General features: G+C 38.3%; 1 protein-coding gene across 1 annotated transcript in view; it reads right to left on the bottom strand.

Moving 5' to 3' along the window:
• Positions 1-24,517, bottom strand: part of PTPRN2 (protein tyrosine phosphatase receptor type N2) — a 663,741-nt gene that overhangs the window by 30,779 nt on the left and 608,445 nt on the right. The window contains exons 17-19 of the mRNA XM_055804928.1: positions 16,997-17,074; positions 4,688-4,807; positions 3,365-3,531 (exon numbers count right to left, since the gene is read on the bottom strand). Of these exons, the coding sequence (XP_055660903.1) occupies positions 3,365-3,531; positions 4,688-4,807; positions 16,997-17,074 (365 nt within the window). The remainder of the gene's footprint in view (positions 1-3,364; positions 3,532-4,687; positions 4,808-16,996; positions 17,075-24,517) is intronic.

Genomic DNA, 24,517 nt, shown 5'->3' with positions numbered 1-24,517 from the left:
CATTTCAGGAAACACATTAAAACAAAGGGTTTCAATCCAGCTGGTTCATAGCTTTGTCTATATATAGCTTATGAAAATATTTAGAAGTGCAGCAACATCTCATTTCGTTCTTAGTTCTGGCTAATGAGAGTGAGCTGAAAATTCATCAGTAAGCAAAGTTCTTGAATGTTGAAGAAAATATATATTTTTATATATATATATATATACATATACAGGAAGAATTAACTTAGAAAGAATGATTAGTAATACAAACCAACCCTTGGCTCATTGAGTGAAAAAGAAATCATCATGCAAACCATCAGCAAGCAAAGGTCAGAGGTCGTTAGAGGCTCAGAAAAGGGGTTTCCCACATTGTCCCTGCAGCAGAGTCACAGTTTCCAATGATCACTTTTGTGACTATGCAACTGGGCTCATATTACTAGCTGCAACATCACAAAAATGACACTGGCAACCGCTAATTAGCTGGCAAAATAAGAATTTGTCCATTTTTAAAGTGAGCAGTGTTAGTAAATGCCATTGCACACAGCGAGAAGTGATAGCATAATAGATATATATTTTAAGCAAAGCCCTCACATGTGATGCTAATTATCTTTTAGCTTAGCAGTCCCTCTTTAAAGTGTAAATGTGCTCCCTCTGGGCTCAAGAAATATTTAATTACACATATCAGTGCATGACTAACAAGCTAGTCCAGAGCAATAATGATTGGTCTATTGTTCAAAATGAAATTAGGACTCCAGAAGCATTTAAAACTGACCAGTCGTTTCTGTAGTAGCCTCACCTCTCAGGGACTGTCTTTTGTACAGATTTTTAAAATATATAGAATAATCTCTTTTTGGCAATTTATACCTACATTCTGAAAGTACGATAGATTATTCCATAAGGTTTAATGTATCTGCTAGATGCAAAATCATCTAAAACACTGATACATAGTAAGAGAACTGTAAGCTTTCAAGTTTTCAAAGAGACTTGCAAAATTTACTTCAATAAAAATTTTAAGGTCCATATTTCCACAGACTCTGGGCAAGGTAATTTTGGGAATCCAATTTTTCTTGGTGATGAATTATAAAAAATAGAGGGTTGGTTATGTATATGCTTAATTTCATATATGTATGTGAATATATAAATATACACACATATCCATATATATATACAAACACACTGAATGCACATAAAAACATAGATAAGATTAAAAGAAATGAGAGCAGCCCCTTCCTAGCACCACCCTCTATGAGTATGGTAGCGCTGCCAGACATTTATTCTGGGGGCTTTATGACTCAGCTGTCGTAATCCAGCAGAGTTTGTACTTTAAATAGAAAGCTTCAGGTGCAAAACATGTATTGTATAAATGAATTCCAAATACATTATTTTAGCAATAGTGCATTAGGTTTTTTTGTCATTAAAAAAACAGCAACATCAGATGACCAAGAAAACTGAGATTCATAGACCAGCTATTGTGCATGCCAAAATTCCTTTTCAGACGGAATTTTACTATGCATTCAGTATTATGAGTTCATTGTACAAAATCTGCACGTAGCAAATGATTACAGTACCCTACACTGGACTGTGAATACATATGAAATGAACACTCAGAATTCAATTAAATCTTAACAGGTTCATTCCCATACTGGCTTTAAATACAAAGAATGGCAGCTCCGCTACTTTTCTCTATCTACTTATAAATTTTCTTTTTCAAAGTATCTGCAACAGTTCTTCAACATGGCTATCTAACCCTTACACAATGTCACTTTAAGAAGTGCTTTCCTGGTGATGTGAACTGTGACTTACTGTGGATCTAATCCTGCAGCTCATGCAGGGTCCTCAGTTCTTACTGTAGCAAGTCGGAGTTGAGGTGCTCCGAACTTCAGATGTCCTGGCTGTACAGGCTCATTTATTGTCTAGTTAGAACTGCTAGCAGCTTTCCCACTAACTTCAAAATGAGCAAAATCAGACGTTGTGTTGGCTCCGTGCTGCAGCCTCACATGGCTTGATAGAACCAATTCAGAATTTTCACTACAGAAATTCACTACAGGCAACTTCCTCGGTACCACAAGCAAAGGGAAATCAACCTATAAAAATCACATTAAAGTTTGAACTCAGAGAAGAAAACCTTGAATATTCAATTACAATTTCAACTCCATCCTATGGCCATGCTTCCTTCCCCTGCTATCACTTTTGCGTTGCGAATCTGTAGCATATCCTTATATTCTTACCTAGCCATAGCTCCTAGTGACTCAGCACAGCTGTACTCCGTTACTTGACCTGCACCATGTCAGATGACTCTCTGCTTTGAGAAGCCTTGCAATACGTATGAGAATACTGATGGATGAAGAGTGGCATTTAGTCCTAAATTTTTAAGGGTAAAACTCTGCCAACAGGCAACCAGCTTCTCCGCTCAGGTGCAGATGCACAACTCTGGCATCAGTCAGAGCTCCTAGCATGTATTGAAAGAAACAAGTTTGGACCCTTTGAGCACTGAGCCCCGTATAATCACTTTGGGGGGTTGTATATAATATTGTAGTACAGAGGGGAAAACACGCGATCCCACAGGCCGCTTGCGGATTGAGAACCAACTCCCCAAACCTCCTGGAGATTCTTTTCATTAGCCATAAGCACATCACTGTGGATTAGCTGGCATACGCTAACACCTACACACGATGCACTGGGCACGGTTTGCAATCAAATGAAGATTATTTCAGTCCAGTATTTATCATGCATGGCTTTAATTTTCAAATTAAAATTTAGATAGACACAGCAAACATTAGAGAAGGTGGCAAGGACTTTCACAGGTTTTGCCTTTGTATATTTGTATTTTAAAGCCACGTTGACTTCCCTTAAAATTCCAGAGGGTATGCTTTGTCAACATTTTCATCTGCTTTCTCAAATTTCCACCTTCCTGCAGCCACAGAAGGTCTACAGACCTCACTGTCTCATCCTTACGAGCAAACGTTCCCATGGGAATGCTGTTACTTCCATATGACTCCACCACGTTGGTTTTTTCTTTTTAAGTGTACTCATACTACACTATTTATTTGTGAGATTCCTGCAATAAGGATCATAGGGGAGACATATAAAAAAGCCTGGAAGTTGCAGAACGGATACAGAAGCACCAAAGGGCTGTACAGAGGGAGGAAAGGTATCGATCTCTAAATGGGAAATGAATACGTCTTAAAACCAGGCAACATTTACGCGTGAGACAACACTCAACATCAACCTACTGCAGATTTTGGTGTTAGTTTAGCATTGTGGCATCACAGGCTGAGGAACCCCCTTTCAAACCAGAAATATTTAAAGGACAAGTAAAAGGACTAGTTTAGTTCCTCAGATCCGGATTGTCTTAAAGAAACTGTCATACTTTGTGCTTTACCTGCGGAAATCCAGAAGTGATCTTGTGGAAGCAGGAACCCTCTGATCGTTCCAGCTGAGGAAGTGGAACTGTGTCACTGTGCGGGTCTCGTTTGTCTGCAGGTTCTTCAGATAGAAGCTTCTCACAAGGAAATCCTCGCACCAGATATGCTCAGAGACAAGGTTTACCTACACGCCACAGGAAGAAACAAACGGAGATCAGCAATTTTGGTTGCTAGCTACATCTTCAGGACTGCAAGTGTAAGATGTCTGGGATGAAGGAATTGCATGAAAGTTTTATTTTTATTAGCAAATTGGCGAGTGCTGGGAAAATATTTTTTTTTTAGTTTAGCAAGCAGTGTAGTTGTCAGGAAGGGGTTAGCTGTCCCTGCTAGTCTATTGAAAATGTAAGAAAAATTCTTGACAGTTTTAATGCAAAAGGAAAAATCACTGAGTTGAAACTTCATATCATTATGTGAATACAAAAGACACTGCCTGAAAACATGTTAAGACTTCCAGTCGCTTTCTACTTGGAAATGCCCAGAATGCATTGCCCAGGTCACTCGCAGAGGTCTTAAAAATCTGAGTTGAATTCACATGAGAAGTTAAAAGTCAGCTTCTTCTGCTACGTAGAAAAATAAGCATTAAAAAATGCAGCTTATTTGCACAGTTCATCTTTTCAGAAAATTAGTTTGTTCCCATTTTACTTTAAATAACAGTATTTCCTCACGTTTTCCTATTCTTTGTATTGTGGTATTATTTTCTCCCTCGACTCAGCTGGACAACTGGGAAAATCTAACAGCCATTGTCAACGTTACATAGCAACAAAACTGGTGATGTCAAATTTTGGAGTAGAAATGTAAAGCAGAAAAGAAAAATATATATTTGCTGTTGTGACTGAGGCAAGAGGTAAAAATAGATAGCATTAATTGCTAAAGATATAAAGATACTAAAGATAATACAGGCTTTTCTACAAAGAGATACATATGGCTTTCCTAAGGCAAATTTCACTAGTTCTAAAAATACTATTTACCTATAAAATATAGATACACTTTTTCATATTTCAACCACTTGCAAAACCATCTGAAAAACATAATTATTGTCCTTTTTTCATTGTAATACTTGGCTCATTATTTATGAGATCTTATTCAGCAGAAACTACATGGCTATTAAAACTGTGTTCAGATTTTCTGCAAACCTAAAACTACTCGAAGGCACACGGAGTGTATTTAAGAGCCCTCAGCTCAACCTCCAGGTTAGATCAGCTTGAACCCCATTTTGCCCTGTATAAAATCAACCCGTACACTTAGTGTCACATTTAGAACCAGATATTTTGTTTAGGTACCTCGTAGATGTGGTAGAGGTTTGACCCTTCGTCTGGCCAATAGTGGTAGCACTGTTTGACTCCGTTTTCCACGAGGGGTGTCAGCATGACAATAACGACACAGCCGTTCTCCCAGACCATCTGCAGACAAAGAAAGACACCGTGGCCACATTGTGACTGCCTAATTACTGCGTGACATGTATAATTACTGCACTCAGACACACAATCAAAATTTATTCCATTCACAGGAAATTTATTTCATTTTCATTAGACACTTTTACTCTGCAGCTGCTTTCAAATCCCTGAATAAACTGGCACCGTGTTTTGCAGGCGTCCATGAAATATTAAAGAATATCCTGCTATTTCAATTCGGGTCTTCCACAAAATCTCTCCTCGTTCCCGGTACCATGTTCAGCTGCTTTTCTGTCAAACTTTTAGATCCACAAAGGGAACACTGAACTATGCTCGCAGAACATACAGATATTTGGGATTTGATATTTAATACTAAAGCAGCATGGACCTACTAAAGTCACATGTATTGAAACCTGTTTGTGTCCTCAACCCTGTGTCTTTTTACAGCTTGCCATGTAGCAAAAGCTATTAAAGTGCTGCATTGCTGAAACAATCATAGAAGTTGCATCTGAACAACAGTAATGAGGAAAAAGCAGGAAAAACCCAAACCAAATCTGTCCTTCCAGAAACATTTCAGATGGGGGAATCGTCCCTTCAAATGCACATTTACAAAAGATTTGTTGCAAATGTGCATTATTTTCTTTCTTCTTCCTCCCCTTCTTCCTTTTTTGTTCCCTTCCTTCTTTTTTTCTTCTTTTCCTTTTTGTTTTTCCTTTTCTTTGTCTAGCTCTGTTTTCCCCTTTTACTTTCCTTTTTTTCTCTGGAGGTAGAAGTCCAACTCCTGCTGCAGACTGTGCACTCACAGAGCACAGGTACAGCAGGAGCAGAAGAAAACAGTGTATCTTCACCACCAGCATGATCACTTAATAATTGAGGCCAGCCACAAAGTAGGATACAGGAATCCAGTGCATCCTCAACTAAAGGATTGGTGGATGCCTCCCACAAACAGCAAACAAGCAGAGATGCTCTGGTCTGGCGTATCTCTGTTCCAAACACAGCCCATGGCTGAACAAAAAGGCTCCTATGAATTAATACCAAGCAGCATAATCGCTAAAAACTGTTATTATTATGCTGTACATTGATGTTATATTTGCATACAACTTTCATTGTCTTTTTGCTAGCATATAAAATTACTGAATGAAGAGTAAACTGCGCTTTTTGTGAAGGGTTATGTTTATTTCACAGAAATATTTAGAAGCAACTGTATTGACATGTAAATTTTGTAAACAAAAAAGGCCTTTGTCTAAACTGTGCAAAGATGAGATGATACATTCAATTCAAGGATTATTTTTTTTAATTACATATCAAATAAAAAGGTTTCCCATTCATGGATAATGATGTTGTCTTCTCTTTTAAGAATAGCTTGCATATAGAGAAACAAATAACATTTCTCTTCCTTTTTTTTTTCCATTTTGCAACATAATTAAAACAACTTTTAAAACAAGCTTAGAATTATTTAGAGAAATTAATCTAGGGTTTGCACAGAATAGGGTTATTTATAATTTTGAACAGAAGTGGGGAAAAAAATTACAGTTGCCTATATGGAATAAAAATAATCTTTATCTTCTTTCTCTTCTCCCCTTAAAAACATTTTAAAAATAAAAATATCTATAATCCACCCATCCTCCTGTTAAAAACTCATAATGCCACAAAACCAGCAAAATTAAACTGATAGATAGCTTATTTTACAGACAGACGTAGATTTATCACTTGTATCTTTTTTGTCCTGCATTTGTTTTAGGCCACAGCTGGGAACCTTCTTTGTATGTAAGGAAGATGATAAGAGATTTCATTCATTCTAACGTAGTTTCACCTTTTTCAGTCAGCAATCAGACTAAGATAAGAATTCAAAACATGCATCTTACTTTAAAACTAGCCCCACTAAATCAGTACTTTCATCACATAACGATTTAATGTGCCTCTAGAAGGTATAGAAGCTCATTGAAGCCATTACGAAAATGAGGAGAAACACAGTTTTTATGAGTGTAATAAAAATACAATGATCTAGACCATAAACTAATCATCTAGCACTCTGCTTGTGCCACCCAAGTGTAACATTATAAAAGCCCACTCATTTAGAGAGGAATCCTTACAGTTTGGCAACCCTGTTCATTGGTTCAAAGATACAGCATTTCATTAGAGAGGGGCTGTCTGCATCTCTGAAGATTTCATTAAGCATAAATCCAAATGAAAGTTAATTTAAACAAACAATTTCAAAGTTACTCTGGGGTATAATATTTCTTTTAGGTCATTGTGTGAAAATGTAGAAGTCAAATCTACTAAATCAAGAAGGCAATACAATCTAGTGCCGTCATCCCTGTTACATGCAATTGTCACTGCATCTCCTGTGCTTACCATTGAGACAGGATTTTCACTAAAACTCCCAGCCTGTGACCGGAGGAGTACAGCATTTTCTTTGTTTCCTTGATAATTTAAATGTTAGACCATCAGGCTGTTACCTGGATTTCTTCCCAAATAACATAGAAGTGGGACGAGTCAAAGGCAGTTCACAAAGTTTTATACTGCTGCTGGTTCACCACTCCATCTTTAGGCTGCTGATGGGTTTTTGAGAAGCCGCTGCTCCCAGCACCTAACACTTTGCTGTGCTCACTGTCAGACACGGCCACGTGCTAGAAAGTGGCCCCAAGGAGCACGTCTTTGTAATGAAGGAACAGGTAGCACAGACCTGGCCTGCACAACCCCTTTGGAGAAGCACCTCTGGTAACCTAAGACACGTTTCAGCTGGGCTTGGAGAACAAAGGAGGAAGTTCGGTTGCAAATCCATAATAATGCACGTAATTCTGAAATTTGTGTGCTTGCACAGTAGAAAGTGAGTCAATGCATGTGATATAAGAATAAAGAGACTATCTGGTCCTCAGGGCAGAGGTTTTTCTTGTTAGGTACAGCCTAGCAAAATTAAGCCTTAAACTCTATGTGTCCATAAAAACTAAATATATTTTTCTACATATTATGTTTAGTATATAATATATACATATATAGCTCTCTAATATATGAAACTAAACTTATTTAGACCATTTAGCCCAGGCAGCTTCATGTTTGTAATTTATGGTAATGCTTTCAGGAGAAGAAGAAATGTTGAATGGAGTCTCCTGAATGGAAGTGATAAAGTCTGAGTTACATATAGGAGCTCACTACAGAGCTCACAATACATGCTTTGCTGAAAAGGGAAGGTAGTGTATAATTTTGTGTGACACGTCTACCTTCAGCCTATATGCCTAGAGAGTAACATGTTAATGATCTTTAATGAGGTTCTGCTGTATGCATCATTCTCAAAACATTTCTTAGACAAGAATAACAGCATCCCATTCCATTTATTGCAAATGAAAGGCTGAATCCTGCAACCCAAAGATGAGCAGTGCGTTTGACATCTGCAGGATTCCCTGTTGATGAAATCCGCCACGTGTAGAGACCTCATGCTGTGGTTATCCAGCATGTCAGTCCTATACAAAGGACTTCCACATTGGGATGAATTATATTTAATAGGAATTACTTGCAAAGGAGCACAGAATTGGTTTTTCAAGTAAGGAGAAAAATAAAGTCATAAATAGGAGAAACAGTGTTGCAACACTGCCACAAAACTGATAAAGCACCAGGTTTTGAAAGCTTGTATTTTAAGATGTCCTTTTTTACTAGCTTGTAAATAAAATGGTTAATACGGATCCCTTTTTTTTTTTTCAGACATTTCATCATTTTGAAGCTTCTTTTTTATAATGAATGATTCTCCTGAACCCTCTTTTCAGTCACTTTCTTCTTTATTTTAGTGATGGGGAAATGACAAGATACATGTTCTGACCAGACACTTCTTTTGATGGGGACTGGTGGAGAAGTTTCTAAAATGTGATGATTTCAAAGTAGAAAATAGATGGGATAATCAGTTAAATCCAGCCTGTTCACTAAAAATAACAGGCTAATCACACCAGCTGCTTTCTGGGGGAGATCTCCAGCAAACTAAAGAATTCACCTTTTCAGTCTTTTAGGCTTCCCAAGTAACTGGTAAATGCAACTACTTGGAAAAGCAGACAAACAAGCAAACAAAACCCAAATAATTTCTAATGATAATAAAACCTCAACATGAATAAACACAACACCCAAAGCCACAACAAAGCAAGGTACTAACTCTTGCTGGATCAGATAATATTCATCCCATGACATGTCTTGGAAGTAATTAACACAACCGTGACTTCTTTCATTCTCCACTGGAAATAGGAAACACTGTACTGAATGGAGAGAGTCAGCAAACGGTATTTTCTGGAATATTTTAAAACCAAACGCCTATGTTTTAATGGGTTAAAAAAAGGGGAGGGAGGAATCTTTTAACTAACAACAAAAAAAAACATTGGAGGGGCATTTAGATGTTTGTCGTTGACTAGAACTTCACTATGCATGCCAGTCAAAAAGCAAGCTCTTTTGCAAAACATTTTGGTTGAAAATGACTTATCATCTTGATAGGAAATGGGTCAAATCTGGCAAAGTCAGAATTGCCATTTGCAGACACTACTGTGCTGGATCGCTAAGCAAATCTGTAGGTTGAAAAAGTGACTATCAACAATCTGTATTTAATTAAAAAAATAGTCTGACTCTTGCACTTAAAAAGACGTCTCCAGAAAGGACCATATATAAATACGTGGTCATCAAGACTGGCTCCATGTGTTATGTCCCTGGTGCTGCAGCAACACTTGTTTGGAAGTCAACGGGAAAGGCAAACTCAAGATGACTGTATGTGCTGCAATAACTTCTGCTTTCTCAGAGAGATATAAAATGCTCTTATTCTTCTCAGTAGACTCCTAACTCAAGCCTTATTATTAAATAATTTAAATATGAGCCCTATTTAGTATTGCAGTGCTGACAAAACCACGTTAAGGAGGGAAAGTCCACCAGAATTGCCAGTAATTAGGTTTTCACCTTAGTATTGGAAAGGTGGAACCTAAACAATAAAGGGATAGAAATTTAAAAAGGATCACCCCTAAGTACCTTCCTCAACAGAAGCCATAATTAGAAGTGAGCATGGTAAATGCACACTCCTTTACTGAACGCCTATGGAATTCCTAATGCTATATTTATTTCACATGGCTTGACAAGTTACTAGAGCTCTAGGGGCTACTGTTCTGTGCCTATCTCTCCCTTGCTGTTTTTCTTTTATTAAATTAAAATATGCATATTTTACACATTGAATTGCTTTGTGTCGCTTTTCATCTGCTCCTCTTTCTGAAGGTGAGAACTGATTAGACATGCAGGAAGTCCCATTCCAGGCAAGGAAAATAAAACTTGGGAATCAAGACTGCTTGAAAGCACTCTGTTCTGCACAGAACAAAATGCAGGAAAATAATTTAGTCTGTAAATTAATTTCAGCACTCACAAAACATGCTGAACTGGGAGCACAGAAACCAGCAATTAGAGCAGAGGAGGGTTTGGTACAGTTGTTCCTACTCTGCCCATGGGCTTGGAACACTGATTTTGCAGGGAGACTCAATTCAGCTACTGGGACGTGGTCTCCTGCCCACTGGGATTTGCCCTTGGAGATCACTGATGACTAATCCCTTTTTACACAGGAAACAATCAACTGACAGTATTTTGTATTTCTTTTGCTGAATTCCAAAACTGCAAGAGAGAAGCAAGTGTTGCCAAACAGACGTGCAAAGATTTATCACATCCTCAAGACCGCAACTCAGAAATGGGGTTCTTAACATGCTGGTGTGATCTGGGGGGAAAACAACAGTCTGTTTTTGAACTGATGCTGGTAATACACTCCTAAATATGGGTAGAGAAGAATTATTCTAAAAACAGTTATAGATTAAGAAATGCAGGACTGAGGACAATGAAAAGCAAAAGTCAACTGAACTCCCTGGCTCACATTAGGGCTCGAGTCTTTACTCTTGGGATCCTTCTGCACTTTGCATTTAACAGTCTTGCAATAAAAATAGAAAATAATCCAAGGAACAGACATGACGCTCTATAATCACAACAGCGTAAACCTCCACTCCATTCTTTTTGTTTGTGGGCAATAGACACCTAGTTTTAACAAGGGTGAAGAGTGTTCCCAATTTCAAGACTATTTCAAGTATTGGTGAACAGTGAAGGGAAGATGGGGTACTGAAAGCATGGGTTTGATTCAGAACACACAGGATGAAGCTTTCCCACTTCCCAGAGGAGCATCCTAAACATGAAGGGGCAGCATCTGAAGTCTGTCTTTCTGGTCCTGTGTCAGACACAGTGCTGTTCATGAGTGGTATCTGCTTCATCACCCTTGCCAGAATGGAGCCTCTCAGGGACTAAGGCACTTGGGAACTTACCTAGCCTGAACTACACATACATTCAGGCAAAAGCCAGGGAATTTTCTGGTCCAAACTACAAGTGTTGACTGTATTTAATCTCATGATTTACTGTTGTAGGTACTTTAAACCTTACTGAACATCTGCAAAATGAGGAAAATTGTATTTACCTACTCCTTCTGTAGAGGTTACATAATGCTCATATACTTATTAATGATGTTGTCATAATTAATGGGTTGGTAGGGAGGACATCACAGAAACACAACAAATACAAAAATATATATGTCACATGTGATTTCATTTTGTAAGGCAACTAAAGGGTATCCTCTTAAGTCACTTGGCAGGAAATCCCTGATCCCTCCCTCTATTTCACTTAATATGATAAAATAAAAAAAGATAAAAATGTACTTTCCACAAAGGGAGTGGAAAGAAGGGCAGATGTCGGTAGATTTATGAAAGCAAGACATATCTTGGGGTATTTTCTGGAGGGAAGAATTATGGCCTCCTACAGAAATCTCCAATTGGAGACAATGCGCTTAGCAGACACGCCATTTATAAAATGGCATAATTAAGAACAATTTTTCACTGCAAGGACAGTTGGTTCTGAATATCCTAACTCCAAGGAATAGTTTCTTGCATATTATCATCTCTTGCTTCTTAGAATACTCTGCAAGTTAAGACATGTACTTCATGTCAAATACTTCGTAGAATTATTACCCAGCACATACGGAAAATAATAAAATTTTATGCCTCCAGAATTATTCACAACATAGAACTCCTGCTGCGAAAACTTGTTATAGATCAGAAATATTCTACATCCTCTTTCTTTTGAATTATGTTCAAAGAGATGTTGAATTTTAATAGCGTTATGTGGAAGAGCTGAGTGAAATCTCACTGAAGCTGCTGGACAAAATCATCACCTTTCATTCAAGATAAATGTAAGAAACAAGCAAACTCTTTTATGGAGCCTGATAACTGAAATTACAGAAGTTAGCATCAAAAACAAGAGAAATGTGAAGCATACGGACCCATGAGTTTCTCTAGAAACTGATATGCTTAATGCAGAGAGAGAGGCGTTAATCAAGGCAAGATGATTAATCCAGATAAGCAGCAAAAACGTGTAAAAGGAATAAAGAAACCACCAGCACAGTTCAACAAACTAGCATTGTGATCCTGCTAGAAGAAAAGCTGAAAGAGAGGTTGGGGGTAAAACACTGGGTGAATGAGGTTTGGAATAAAGAAGTTATTCCCTGTCATTTGATTCTGTCTTTGTTCAAAGAAATAAAACTCTCTATTTTCTTTGTAAATAAAATGGAAATATATCAAAGCAAAACCCTATCCTCAGGATGAATTCTCTTTCCAGCTGAGAAGAAAACAACCCACAACCTGGCAAATTGTTTAACCACTCAGGTAAAAATGGATTAATACCATGTGAGGAGAAGCATCCAGTTTTCAAGAAAGGGAATTGTGAGGTGGAATTCCCACTGAACCAAAATAGAATCAATGAAGGATGTATCACTCAGAAATAGTAATTGGTAAAAAGAGATGAAAACAAGACCAGATGAAATTAAAAGAAGACTTAAATCAGCTGGAGGCTTTTCAAAATTAATTAAAGTAGTAGCTGGAGAATTTCCAGAGCGGTCTAAGAGATGACATGCAGGCAGAGATGAAATCTCTGCTTGAGCCGCAAACACAGAGTAACCAGGCAGATTAGGAAGCCCTGTGGCAAAACGGATCAATGAGATGACTGACAACACAACTCCTGCAGGCTAGAAAGTTTTCAAAGAAATAGGTAAGCCAGGAAAGTTGGAACTAACTTGGCACTTGCTGACTTAGAGGAGCTATGCCAAAAATATAAGGAGCCGGAGAAGTAATCTGGAGGGACACAGACAACTGTGGAAGTCTGATGCCTGGAATTGGTCTTACGCCCTTAGAGAAGCCAGAGTTAAGACTCTTGCCTTTTTTATCATTCTTATTTTTACAACATATACAAATTTGAACACAATTTGAAAATGACCAATGTATAGGAGTTTGGACTATCGCCAGCTCAAAGTCTTTGAAAGAAAAACTTCCATCAAGCTGATCTCTCTCAAGTCAATATGAAAACCCAAATGACTAGAAAGGTGTACAGAAAATGCTGAGTCTAATGGCCAGCTCTAGTGGCTCAATTTAGGTGGTACTGAAGAGCAGTATTTGCTCTTCTTCCTCACCTTACCAAAAAGGACATAATCTTTCAAGAAGTGGTCACTAGTGAGATGACTGAAACTGGTCCCTCTCCAGTCCCATAGTGGTATTAGGCATGGGTTTGCTCAACAGTAAGTAGTAAGAATGCTAAACAAGATGAGATTGAACAAAGCATCATAAATGCTTTATGAAAATGCTTTACCCAGTTTGGGAAAGAGAAGATACTGAGCTAACCATGATCTTTGTTCAGATCTGGGCAACTCGAAAACAGTAAATGGGAATTTGATTGCTAAGTGTCTAATAACACTTGCACAAAAACACTGGGCACTGGATCAACATAACAGGTTTTAGAAGGGTTTGCCAATAAAACTAGGAATAAAAGATTATCCAAAACTAAATCATCTGTTTGGTCTTAAATAGAGATAATAGATATGACCACATGATCATGAAGATGACAGATATAAAGAGCAGCAGACACTGCAGAGTAGTGTTAGAGAGCTCAGGAACTAGGTTCCTTTTGGAAGAAGCTTCCTCCAGATGCGTCTGTAGCCTTCTCCCCCACCAAGCGGCATTTGGTCCATTGGACCACGCAACAAAGTAAATCCTAAAACGAGAGTAAAACCTACAAAGTACTGTGACACACTATAAATCTATCCCTAGCAGGCCACGCTGCTCGCTAATGTAGATGTAGTCACTGACGGGTGGAAGAATCTAATGCAAGTTTAAGGGAAACTAAGTTTAGAAAGTGTCTCTGGAACCTGAGCACAGAATCTAGAGAGTCAGGACAAATCAGAAGCAGTCTGGATTTTGTTGCGGATACCAGCTGTGTTGTAAATGCCAAGAAAGTTATCTTATACTTTCAAGTAAAACAAATACTTTGTAGACAAGTGTTTTCTAGGAATCAGTTTGAAAAGCCTACAGGAGTTGAAACAATTTTGTAAGAGTTTCTTCCTGGGGTAGCCTTTCAGCCAAGGTAAAATGGCCTGGCTGATGTCCACCCTGCAACTAGGCTCTTGGGAATCTTAGCAGTTAAGTCGCTGCAAAAATAAGAAACAATAAATCTAGTACATATTGCCATAGAAGATGATGCCAAGCTCCAAGAGTTTCTGTTGGACTTGCTAAAGCATGACATTGTGCATTTAGACAAGGAACAGCAGAACAGTCCCAGGTCTCTCTGGAGGCAGTCACTCTTCCATCAGTCAGAACACTGCTTCACTGAGCACACAAAAGGGGAAAAAAACAACACAGCTCAGCAACAGCTGGTATTAAGTGGAGGAGGGAGAGGGAGGAGAACCACTGAGAAGACATATCAAGGATGAATAATTGAATCTTTAAACAATCCCTGGTGGAAGCACCATGGTCTTGTATAAACTACAGAAAATTGTATTCGAGGATTCAAGAATTGTATTCAAAGGATTCCGCCCTGACAGGAGTTAATACTCCATTTTCCATAGCAATTTCAGGTTTCCCATGCTTTACCTTAATATAGGTACTACCAGGTGAAAAACAGGTATAAACATTGCTCATGCATCTGGGCATACACTGCAACAACTTCAAGCCATGGCTTTTGACTTGTACAATGGACCTACTACATTTCAGTGGTTATGGATGTGGCGTTCTGTGAGGAGTTAATCTCTCTCTCAGCCTGCTCATCACACCTGGCTGATACCCTGGGCCAAGTAAAAAGCTTGGGACAGGAGCTGGCACATTGACATGTGATCTGTAGGAAGTTTAACTTAAAGAAAAGTGGGTGATGGACCAATCTGATACAGGTAGATTGTTATGTTGAAGTGACAGGCACCATCAAAATAAATGTAAGAAACAAACTTTTGTATGGAACCTAATAGAAGAAACCACATAAGAATATCACGTAAAAAATGGATATGTAGCCACACTTGAGCAGAAGCTGAACCATGGTTGCTGAATGGTTTCTGTTTACAGCAAATCTGGTGGGGAGATGCAGTGAACTTTCACTGAAGGATAACGGGGAGGAGGAATAGTTAAAAAGAGCAGAAAGCAAGTGAAGGAAAGTGAAGACTCTCCACTCACAAATAGCATGAAGAAAGAAAGTCAAGAAAGAGACCTTCTGAGTACAAAGTTGGAATGAAGACGGTTGGATCACAGAAGAAAGAAATAATGTTCTATCTCTGTGTCTATGCGAACAGGTTGCCTAACTGTTCAAATTAGAATGGGAGAAGAACAAAATATATCCTTCATACTATGTTTGTATGATTAATTCTGATTTCTGCATCAGCAGCAATGATTCTTTAAATGCCTCCTTTAAAAATTAGAACATACATTTTTTCCAACATGTAAAAGGTGCCGTAACAAGTGAAAATACACAAAATCTAAATATACAAATATGCAAAAATATACAATTAAAAACCCCTGGGCCTTCGGAATCATAAAATACAATTACAGAATAGCTAACATGGTCTTTGATTTTGCACGTTTAACTTAAGAAACACATTCTTAAGCATCATGCCTGTTATAAGGAATACTCCTGCCAAGGGAAGAAAGATCAGTGTTCTCAATTGTGTCTAATTACCAAATAACGAAGATAAAAATCACAAGTTACTTGAAAATTTAGGCCAGACCAACAGCTCAGCTGACTTGAAGCAGAAAGCATTTGCTTTGCACTTTTAAAAACCAGTCCCAAAATATCTCAGACTGAGCATCTGAATATCCAGGCACCCAAAATCAAACAACCTTTTTGAAAATGTCCTGATTCCTCATCAGAAACAGTAGAAAATTGTGACATGAAAAGCATCTTCAATAGGGATCAGTTAAGACTTTCTAATCATAGACCAAACAATGCAGATGAAGAGACATGATGATTTCAACTGATGCAAGCCCCTAAAATACAATGGCACTTCTGAAATTTTTACACAGATACTCTTTTCCTTCAGAACAAATGCTTCTACATTTATAATGCAAACCGAGAAATAAAAACATACGTTTGTCTTGATAATAAACCTCAGTTGGCCTCTTCCCTTCAGTAAGCTTCAGCAAGCTTTCAGGTGCACTTTCACACTTACAAAGGAATTTAACGCAGCATATCCATCACACAATTTGCATACCCCAGCCCGGCGGTGTGTGTGTATGTCCAAATCTGAGAGCTGCGTAAGCACATAAAAAACCTCCATGCAAAGTAAGCTCATATTTGCATCAGCAATCCTTGCCTTCAGCCCCGGTCCTGCAAAAAGTTATGCACCTCCTTAGCTTTATGCAGCAGGGTCTTAACTCGGCCTTTAACTCAGCTACCTGTGGTAGGGAAAATACGTACGAATTTAAGCATTTTGGGGAACTGGGACATGTGAGAAATAGGTTTCAATGGAAAAATTCATGGCACATAGTGTTAGGTCCTTTTGATCTGGAGAGTGACAATGAATTCTGGCTACACTCTTAAGAAGGTCAGGCCCTCTGAAAATCATCCAGTCCTTGGCAGTAGCTTAATTACAGAGACCTGGCACTATTATACGAATACTTCAGCCTGAGGTTTTCAATATAATTTCCAGATCAAGTATTCTTTCGCAGGGCTTGTCGTATACATAAATGGCTTGAATATCCATGCACCAGATTTGAAAAAGACATGTGAATGGAGGTTTTTCCACCTGTTGTGACTCAAGCACAACATATTTTCATACATCTTACATTTCTAGAAGCACACGACAACATTTGACTTGTCACATAAATTCCATTTTCAAAGAGATATTTAACTTACCTGCCAGAAGTCAGCAACAGTAGCAGGGAGAGGGCCCTGGGTGGCAATATATGCAGGGTTTCGAGGGTCATGGTCCATCTGGAACAAGGGAAGAGAACACAGACTGGATTTATTTAGAAGAAAATCCCTTGCTGTGTTAGAGACAGAAAGTATGCGAGAGCAGAAACAAGGGACTTCCTAAAGGACTGTCATGGCCCTCCATCCTTTATTGGCAAACAAAGAATTTTATTTCTATTTATAAGCTCAGAGGAGAAGTTTTTCCACAAAAGACTGATCCTGCCAGATGATAATCGGCGCACATGATAAGCAATGTCCTATGTCCTCAATATGCAGCATAAGATCATTTACGGTGGTTGACAAAGGCATTTATTTGAGATCAGTACTCGTGGTCTCATAGCAACCTAGGAGCCATTTGAAACATTTTTCTACACTGAGTGTTAAGAATGCTCCACACATCTAAATATGTTCTCCATTTCCACTGTGCCAGTCAAGGGCACATGTAACTAAAAAACAGCAAAAATAGGGAACAAATTCAGTTTCTGGCTTTTTCTGGTTAGCTGATTTATCTAAATGCATGGATTTAGCCTCAATAGAGGAAGTTCTGCTTAAAGACCTTAATTATTACATTTAATTCAAGGAGCAGAAAATTCACTGAGCAGAAAAAAAAAGAAGCTAAGAAACAAAGCCATCAAGAGTAAATAGGATTAGTGTGTTACAATGAATGTTTTCGAACTGATGGGTGGTTTTCTTGGTTCTAAATCTTAGGACTCATTCTGCTGAAAAAGAAGATCTGCTGATAGGATTAAAAAACAAACAAACTCATTCTAACCCTGAACTGGGCAAGACAAAACTGAGCATAAAGAAAAGAGACCCAGTTCAGCTCTCAGATGAGTGGGTGTGCCTCACTGACACTGAAGTCGGCGAGAGTTAACTTATACCCGTGTAGCTGAAGGCAGAATTTGTCTCAATACACGATTCTGTTCTATAAGATCTGAATAAGAATGAATGTGAGTCACATTTGCATTAACAGGCATCTACTGAATTTATTCATAGCCTATCAAAATTTTCAGTGATGGTACATGTCAGTGTAAAAGAAGGCACCTCATAATTATGTGCAACATAAAAGAGGGAAGAACTATAAAAGAACAGATGTAAGTTATTCTAACAGAACAACAATATGATGAATGTTGCAAAAAGGAAGAGAACACTTTTATGTTTCTAATTTTCTGATGTATAATAAGCTGGACTTAATATTAAAATTCTCCATGACAACACAACACAGGTAAAATGAAGTCACTGAACCCATTTAGAATAAAAGCTTACTTCTGATTCACCACCCCTGGTTATAAAAAACCTTGACCAGGATGTCTATAATACCATCATTTTATTCTGAACTTCATTGAGATGCTTCTCTTATCAGCAAATAACTCTTCACAACAAGCAATTGCTCACAACAAATTTCAACCTGCCTTTCTCTGCCTTTTGATAAAAGCAATTTTGATAGCAGAATGTTTACTACCGTGGGTATTTTGAGATCAGGGAAAAACTAGCTTTCTTCAGAAAGCAGTATTAGCAAAAAAATCTTAGGAACCATTTCAAAATGGGTAACTTTTTCTTGGTTTTGTAAGAATCCAGACACTGAAACAAAGACAGCTGAAAACAACAGCAAATGTGATTAAGCAAAGTCAGGTTTAAAGGGGTTATTTTTGCTCCATTATGGTTGAAATAATTTCCGTTGTTTTGTTTTGAATCCCACAGAGATCTATAGGATTTAATCATGTGCTTAAAGGTTTTACTGTGCTGGAACAATCTTAGCTTAGGAGAATCGACCTGCACTGAGCAGGACTTGCTGCTCCCAGCGGAAAGCATTGCAGGCTGCATCCACTCGAAGATGATGTCAGTTGTCTGACTGGCGAGAGGCCGATTTGGAAATGTAACCAATCGTGAATACACCAAACTTTAGAAAAATAATAATTTACTTTGAATTTCTTCTTAAACTAAATTCTTTTGTATGTAGACATGACAGAAAGCAAAGGCAGAAGAAATCAAGGATGATGTAAATGGCGCTGTCATGGAGGAAACACTTCTCAACATTCAACTGGTAAATCAGGAATAGGCCAATCTCGGCATTTCAGCATTAATCAACCTCTGTCACAAAGGTGCAGTTGGAACGTGGCAAACATTACAATAAGCACAGAGTAGTGAAGTGTATCAGCAGTTTAACAATAATTCAAAAGACAATTACAATTATTCCATTTCAAGCACATTGTGTTGCACAGAAAACAATTACGAGCAGAAACTCTTCTTGCTTGAAGCAAATAGAAGATGGCAGAAAGCCCTATCACACTATTAAATGATCTTTAACTGAGCAAAAATAAGCGCAAAGATTAAACTAATTAAATGAAATTCCTGGTTTCATCAATTTTCTATTATATGTACTGTTTTAAAGGCCACATATTTCAAGAACAGTGTGAAAAATCACTACTCTGGTCACATTCAATTTAACTCGAGTAGGTGACTGCAAGGGACAGTTCACGATGTTTTTATGTTCTTTTTTATTCTCTCAAGGTTACCAAGAACACCAAGGGCATCTTAATCTATCAAAGTTAACAAAAGTTTGAATAAAGAAATAAAGTCAGTAATGGGTTTTAAACTAACTAATCAAGGATCAAGTAAAAGGCTTTTTTTTAATGTCAGTAGTCATTATCTTCTTTCAACGATCCCTCAGATTTCTCACTTCATGAAAATAAAACAGAAAATGTATTCTCCAGAGAACAGAGAACAGCAGGCTCCATACTATCAAGTATTAAAATAAAAATCGACTGTTTGCTAAGATTTTACATTGGAACAACCTTCAGAAATCACCCTAATAGCAGTTGTTCAAAAAGACCAAGATTTTCCCCTCTGTGTCCCCATCAAAGCACCAGGTTCGCAAGGCGTACATCAGAACTGGATCGAACAGCCATTCTGGAAAGAAAAACCTGCAATTATTACAACTGTTGTGCTATGGTGAAATTCTCATTTTCTGCTGAAGTACAACAAAAGCAAGTCTGGAGATGATTGTTTCAATCTTTTTTCCCCATGATTTTCTATTAGGAAAAGAAAGGGATTAAGGATTACTATCACTGATCATGCAATTGACTGTGGTAATTTCCATCACTAATATCAAAAGCAAATGGAAACGAAAAGGAGGAGCATTCAGATTTCTTGTTGGAAAAGAAAAACTACACAAAACATTAATGGCACAACTTGTAACTTAAGTTGACTTACAGTATCTTCCAGTAGGAAAATATATAAAGATCACAGTATCACAATTAGTTCCACCTTTGTTGAATTAATATCAGATCAACATTCCAACTTTGCTTTACTAGAGAATAAAAGTTACTCCTTTGGTTTTTCCTTCAAGAGTTCTACTGCCCCGTTGCCTTACCCTAGGACTTTGCACTGATTCCCTGAAGAACTCTGAATTTTGTTGAGTTTTTACAGAGATTGTGCTGCTGTATGATTTCACTGATAACACTGATGAAATACAGCAAAATCAATACATTCTGGCAGCAAATCCTCGAATTTATTGTATTTGGACTTGAGAGTGGTACATACAGATTCTTGTTAAGTAGTCTTCTAAAACCGTACACAGTAGAAGTGTCAATAGGCATCAATGACCATTCTGAAATCTCATGTAAATGATACACCGATTCACTCCTGCCCTTCACCATCATTCTCAGCTTGTCAGATCCTTACTTCCCACACAGAAAAATGCTGGGTGAGATGTGGTCTGACACACCATATTTACCCTGATCTAAATCCTCTGAGTCCAGCTGAAATACTCCTAAATCATACGAGATCAGAATGAGATCCAGCGTAGACCAAATATGACAGAAAGAATGTTGAACCCCGATTAAGACCTGAAAAATTTGTACGGATTCAAGGTACTGTGTGGTTTCCAGGTTTAATGTGTTTGTAATACTGATAAAATCTACTTTCAAGCATGTATTTACTACACAGTAAAGGAAGTCTCTAAAACTAAAGAGAGTATTTGTTTTTGTAAAATAAAGCATATCCAGCAAATGCAGATGAACTTTGTAATCACATTCATCTCAGCATTAACATTAAAAAGGTAGACCAGTCCTCATCTTCATGTTTGAATTAAAATTTAAAACAATTTTTAAACCCTTCCTTTAAAACCCCTAATGGAATGAAAAAAGTAAATCTGGTCGTGAATGCCATTATGAATTTCAGAGTCTATTCTTGGTGATGAAATCTGTATGCTGTGTTTGAACAAACTGTCATGGTAATGACATTCCTCAGTCTGGTGTCTTCAGTAATAAGCAAACCGAGTTTTTAAATGTAGTTGATGGGATTTTTTCTCTCAGACACCCTATGAGGAGAAACAGAATTCCCATTTACTTTCATGACCTCTGATTTAAAAGCAAAGATTGCACATTATTTACTACTGGATGATTTTCCCGAAATTTAATGAGGACTAAGTACAAATATGACAGAAGTAATTATCACAGTTTTATTCTGCACAGTCAGGGTCTTCTCGTGCTGTAATTGCAAGCCTTTCATTCAGCTGCCGATAGCAGAGTTATTATCATAGTACTTTATGTTATTTCAGAGAGGATGGAAGCAGATTTCTACCTCACTTCTACCCTGCAAATTTATCGCAAGGACTCATTTTGCCTGGCCTCACGCTACAGTGAAATTAAAGACCTACGGGAAGAATTCGGGACTAAATCTTTGCCGATTCTCCTCACCTACTCTCAGCCACGGTGAGGCCATCAATCTAACCCCACTTTTCACAGCACATTGCAGGGGAAGGAGGTCTTGAGGGGGGTAGCGTTTTTTAAAAAGGAGAAACATGTGGGCAGGTCGCCAGCTCATTGTCTAGCACGGAGATTTTTTTATGGTGTACTGCTGCACTCATTTAGACTTAAGTTAAGGTTGAGTGAGCCCCAGCTGGAGACTGGACCACTGACCCAGAAGCTGGAGATACCCAGCGACATGTACACGACTGGAAGCCTCCCTTCCCGAAGCTCAAATATAATTACTTTATTTTACACTCTTCCCTCACCAGACAGCTCACACACGCAGGGAGGAAAAAGCCTCTTCCAGTCAGTACAGACCATACTGATCCTGTGCTATTAATGCCCATCTTGCAGCTCACTACAATGCTCGCTCCTAACCCAGGCGCTGCAAGGCGCAAATGCACCAGGAACATCATTGTATTGACATGATAATTACTGAAGTTATTTAAGTTGAAAGGCAGCAGTCTGAAGGAAAGAAATGGCAGGATTTTTGCAAGAGCGAATAAAGGCACACTTACTGGTACTCCACATCCACCGTACACTTACAAAGATGTTGATTAAATGTGTGTCTGCTAACAGAAAAAAATCTCAAATAAACCACAGTAGTAATAGCATGTATGTCCAGCTCAGGCTGCAACAGCTGTACAGCCACAGTAAATATTGCAGAATCAAGTGCCCAACATAATATTCCAGTAGGCTTCTGTGGTGGGAGAAACAGAGACTGAATGTGTCTGCCACTCCTATATTTTACCTCATTATACAAAACTGTATCAGATCAACAAATATGTTTACACTAACCTGAAGATATTTAATCTGTTTTGAAAGGAAACAGTTTTCAGGGAATCTTTCCAAACCATGGACTTGCAAAGTAGTGATTTCCTCCTACTAACCTCCCACTGCATCACCTTCAGGAAACACACATTTTATCTACTGCTTTCAAAATAGCAAAATGACTATTGACTTAGTGAAATGAACTCACAAAACCATCTGGAGCATCTCTTTCCTTGGAATAGCAGGTCATCTACACAAATGTGGGCTGTGGCACTCCTTCCCACACAACAGGGTCCCTATACTACCATGAAGAAGAGGAACTCAAGAGTTTCTCTGGGCAGTTTTTCATGGCTCTGCAAGATACTGGATGCTTGTTCCAATCCAATGAAAGACTTGTGCACCCACTTATCTCTGGGCCTAGAAATATTTCTGTAAAAGATTTAGAGACAACCATAAGATTTTTTGCTTCATCAATGTGATTTGTTTTATTGAACTAAACTTTTGAGTCTGGGAAAGCTACAAAAAAGAAAGTTTCTAACCTTGCAGAAGAAAATACCCTTATTAAGTGCTGGATGGAAAGGCAAGATTACAATCTCCTGTAAAACCATGAGAATTAAAGCTGCAGAAGCAGAGATCCTCTGCCTGCATTAGCTTCGGGCATCATGACAAAGCAAATCTTTCCCAGTTATGTCAGTGGGGTATATCGTGGTCCTGTCTCTCCAACTCCAGCACTACTTAAAGTAATACTTCTCACTTCAGCATAATTAAGGGAATAGATACACTATAATCCAGAATTACAATTGCAACAGGCATATACACACATGCAAGAATTTACCCCTTCCCCAAACAAATTTGTTTACTAAAAAGTTAAGCTGTGCCTACACCAAATTTTGTGCAGGTTGCAGAACCCCATCTTGGTTATTTGGTAAAAACACAGTATTGGTATTGCTGCCAGCATTGAACCTGGCTTAGCCGTGTCTACAGATGCTGTAATTCCACTTCTGCACGATACTGTAGTCATGTGAATTACAACCAAGCTCTTTCAAGAATACAGTATCTCACTTCCACTTAACACCTCCTACTCCTTTGCTTGTCACAAAACCTCAGCTTTTACTATCAAATTAAGGCTTGACCAACCATAACTCACCAAATGCGCTCTGAAGACAGGCAAACAAGAGCACTGAAGCCCTGGAGCTGGACCTCTGTGAATGACTTTACAAGCAGTACACATATTCCTTGGAGGACCAAGGTATTCTGATCTCCCGATCCAGGGGCCATCCAGAGCCCGGTCCAGTCAGAGACATACTTAAAAGTGGTCCAAAACCTGCTCCAGTCTGTGCGCATCTACCCCATCCTCTAAAATGGCAGCTGGCAAGCCCTGAAGCATCCAGGTCCTTTGGTTTCCCCTCTACCCTAAGCCAAAGAAAAAAGCATCCCCAAGATATTTTTGGGTTCTGTGTACTTTTAACTCTTTGAATAAAACGTTTTTCTATGTTGAAGGAAACAAAGCTTTTGAACTGAAAGTAACAAAAACAAAGCTTAGAGAACAGTTTCTGTGTAGTTGTGGTGTTTTTTTTTAAGAAAAAAAGTATTGTCAACAACATTCGAAGGAAGCAGCCTTTAATTTCATGCTGTTGCAAATTGTCAGCTGCCTTGCCCACACAAAGTGATTTAACTGGGGGAGTGATACTCCCCAGGAAAATGAGCCAGTAATGGCATATACAGCCCACTGCAGTGAGATCTAATTTTCCATCCTAAGTTCTTTCTCATAGTTTCCCTGTAATAACTTTTTAGGGCCTAATTAATGTGAATAAGAACCATGAGCAAAAGTGACTCCGATACTAGCAGTCTCATGGAGGTCAAGGACGCGGTGCCTTTTTCCCCCTTCAGATGGGTATCGTGACACTGCCATTAAGACACTATGACAGGGCAATGCTTCTGG

The sequence above is a fragment of the Falco peregrinus genome, chromosome 5, assembly GCF_023634155.1.
Source record: "Falco peregrinus isolate bFalPer1 chromosome 5, bFalPer1.pri, whole genome shotgun sequence".
NCBI lineage: Eukaryota > Metazoa > Chordata > Aves > Falconiformes > Falconidae > Falco > Falco peregrinus.
This window is presented reverse-complemented; position numbering and strand designations above follow the sequence as displayed.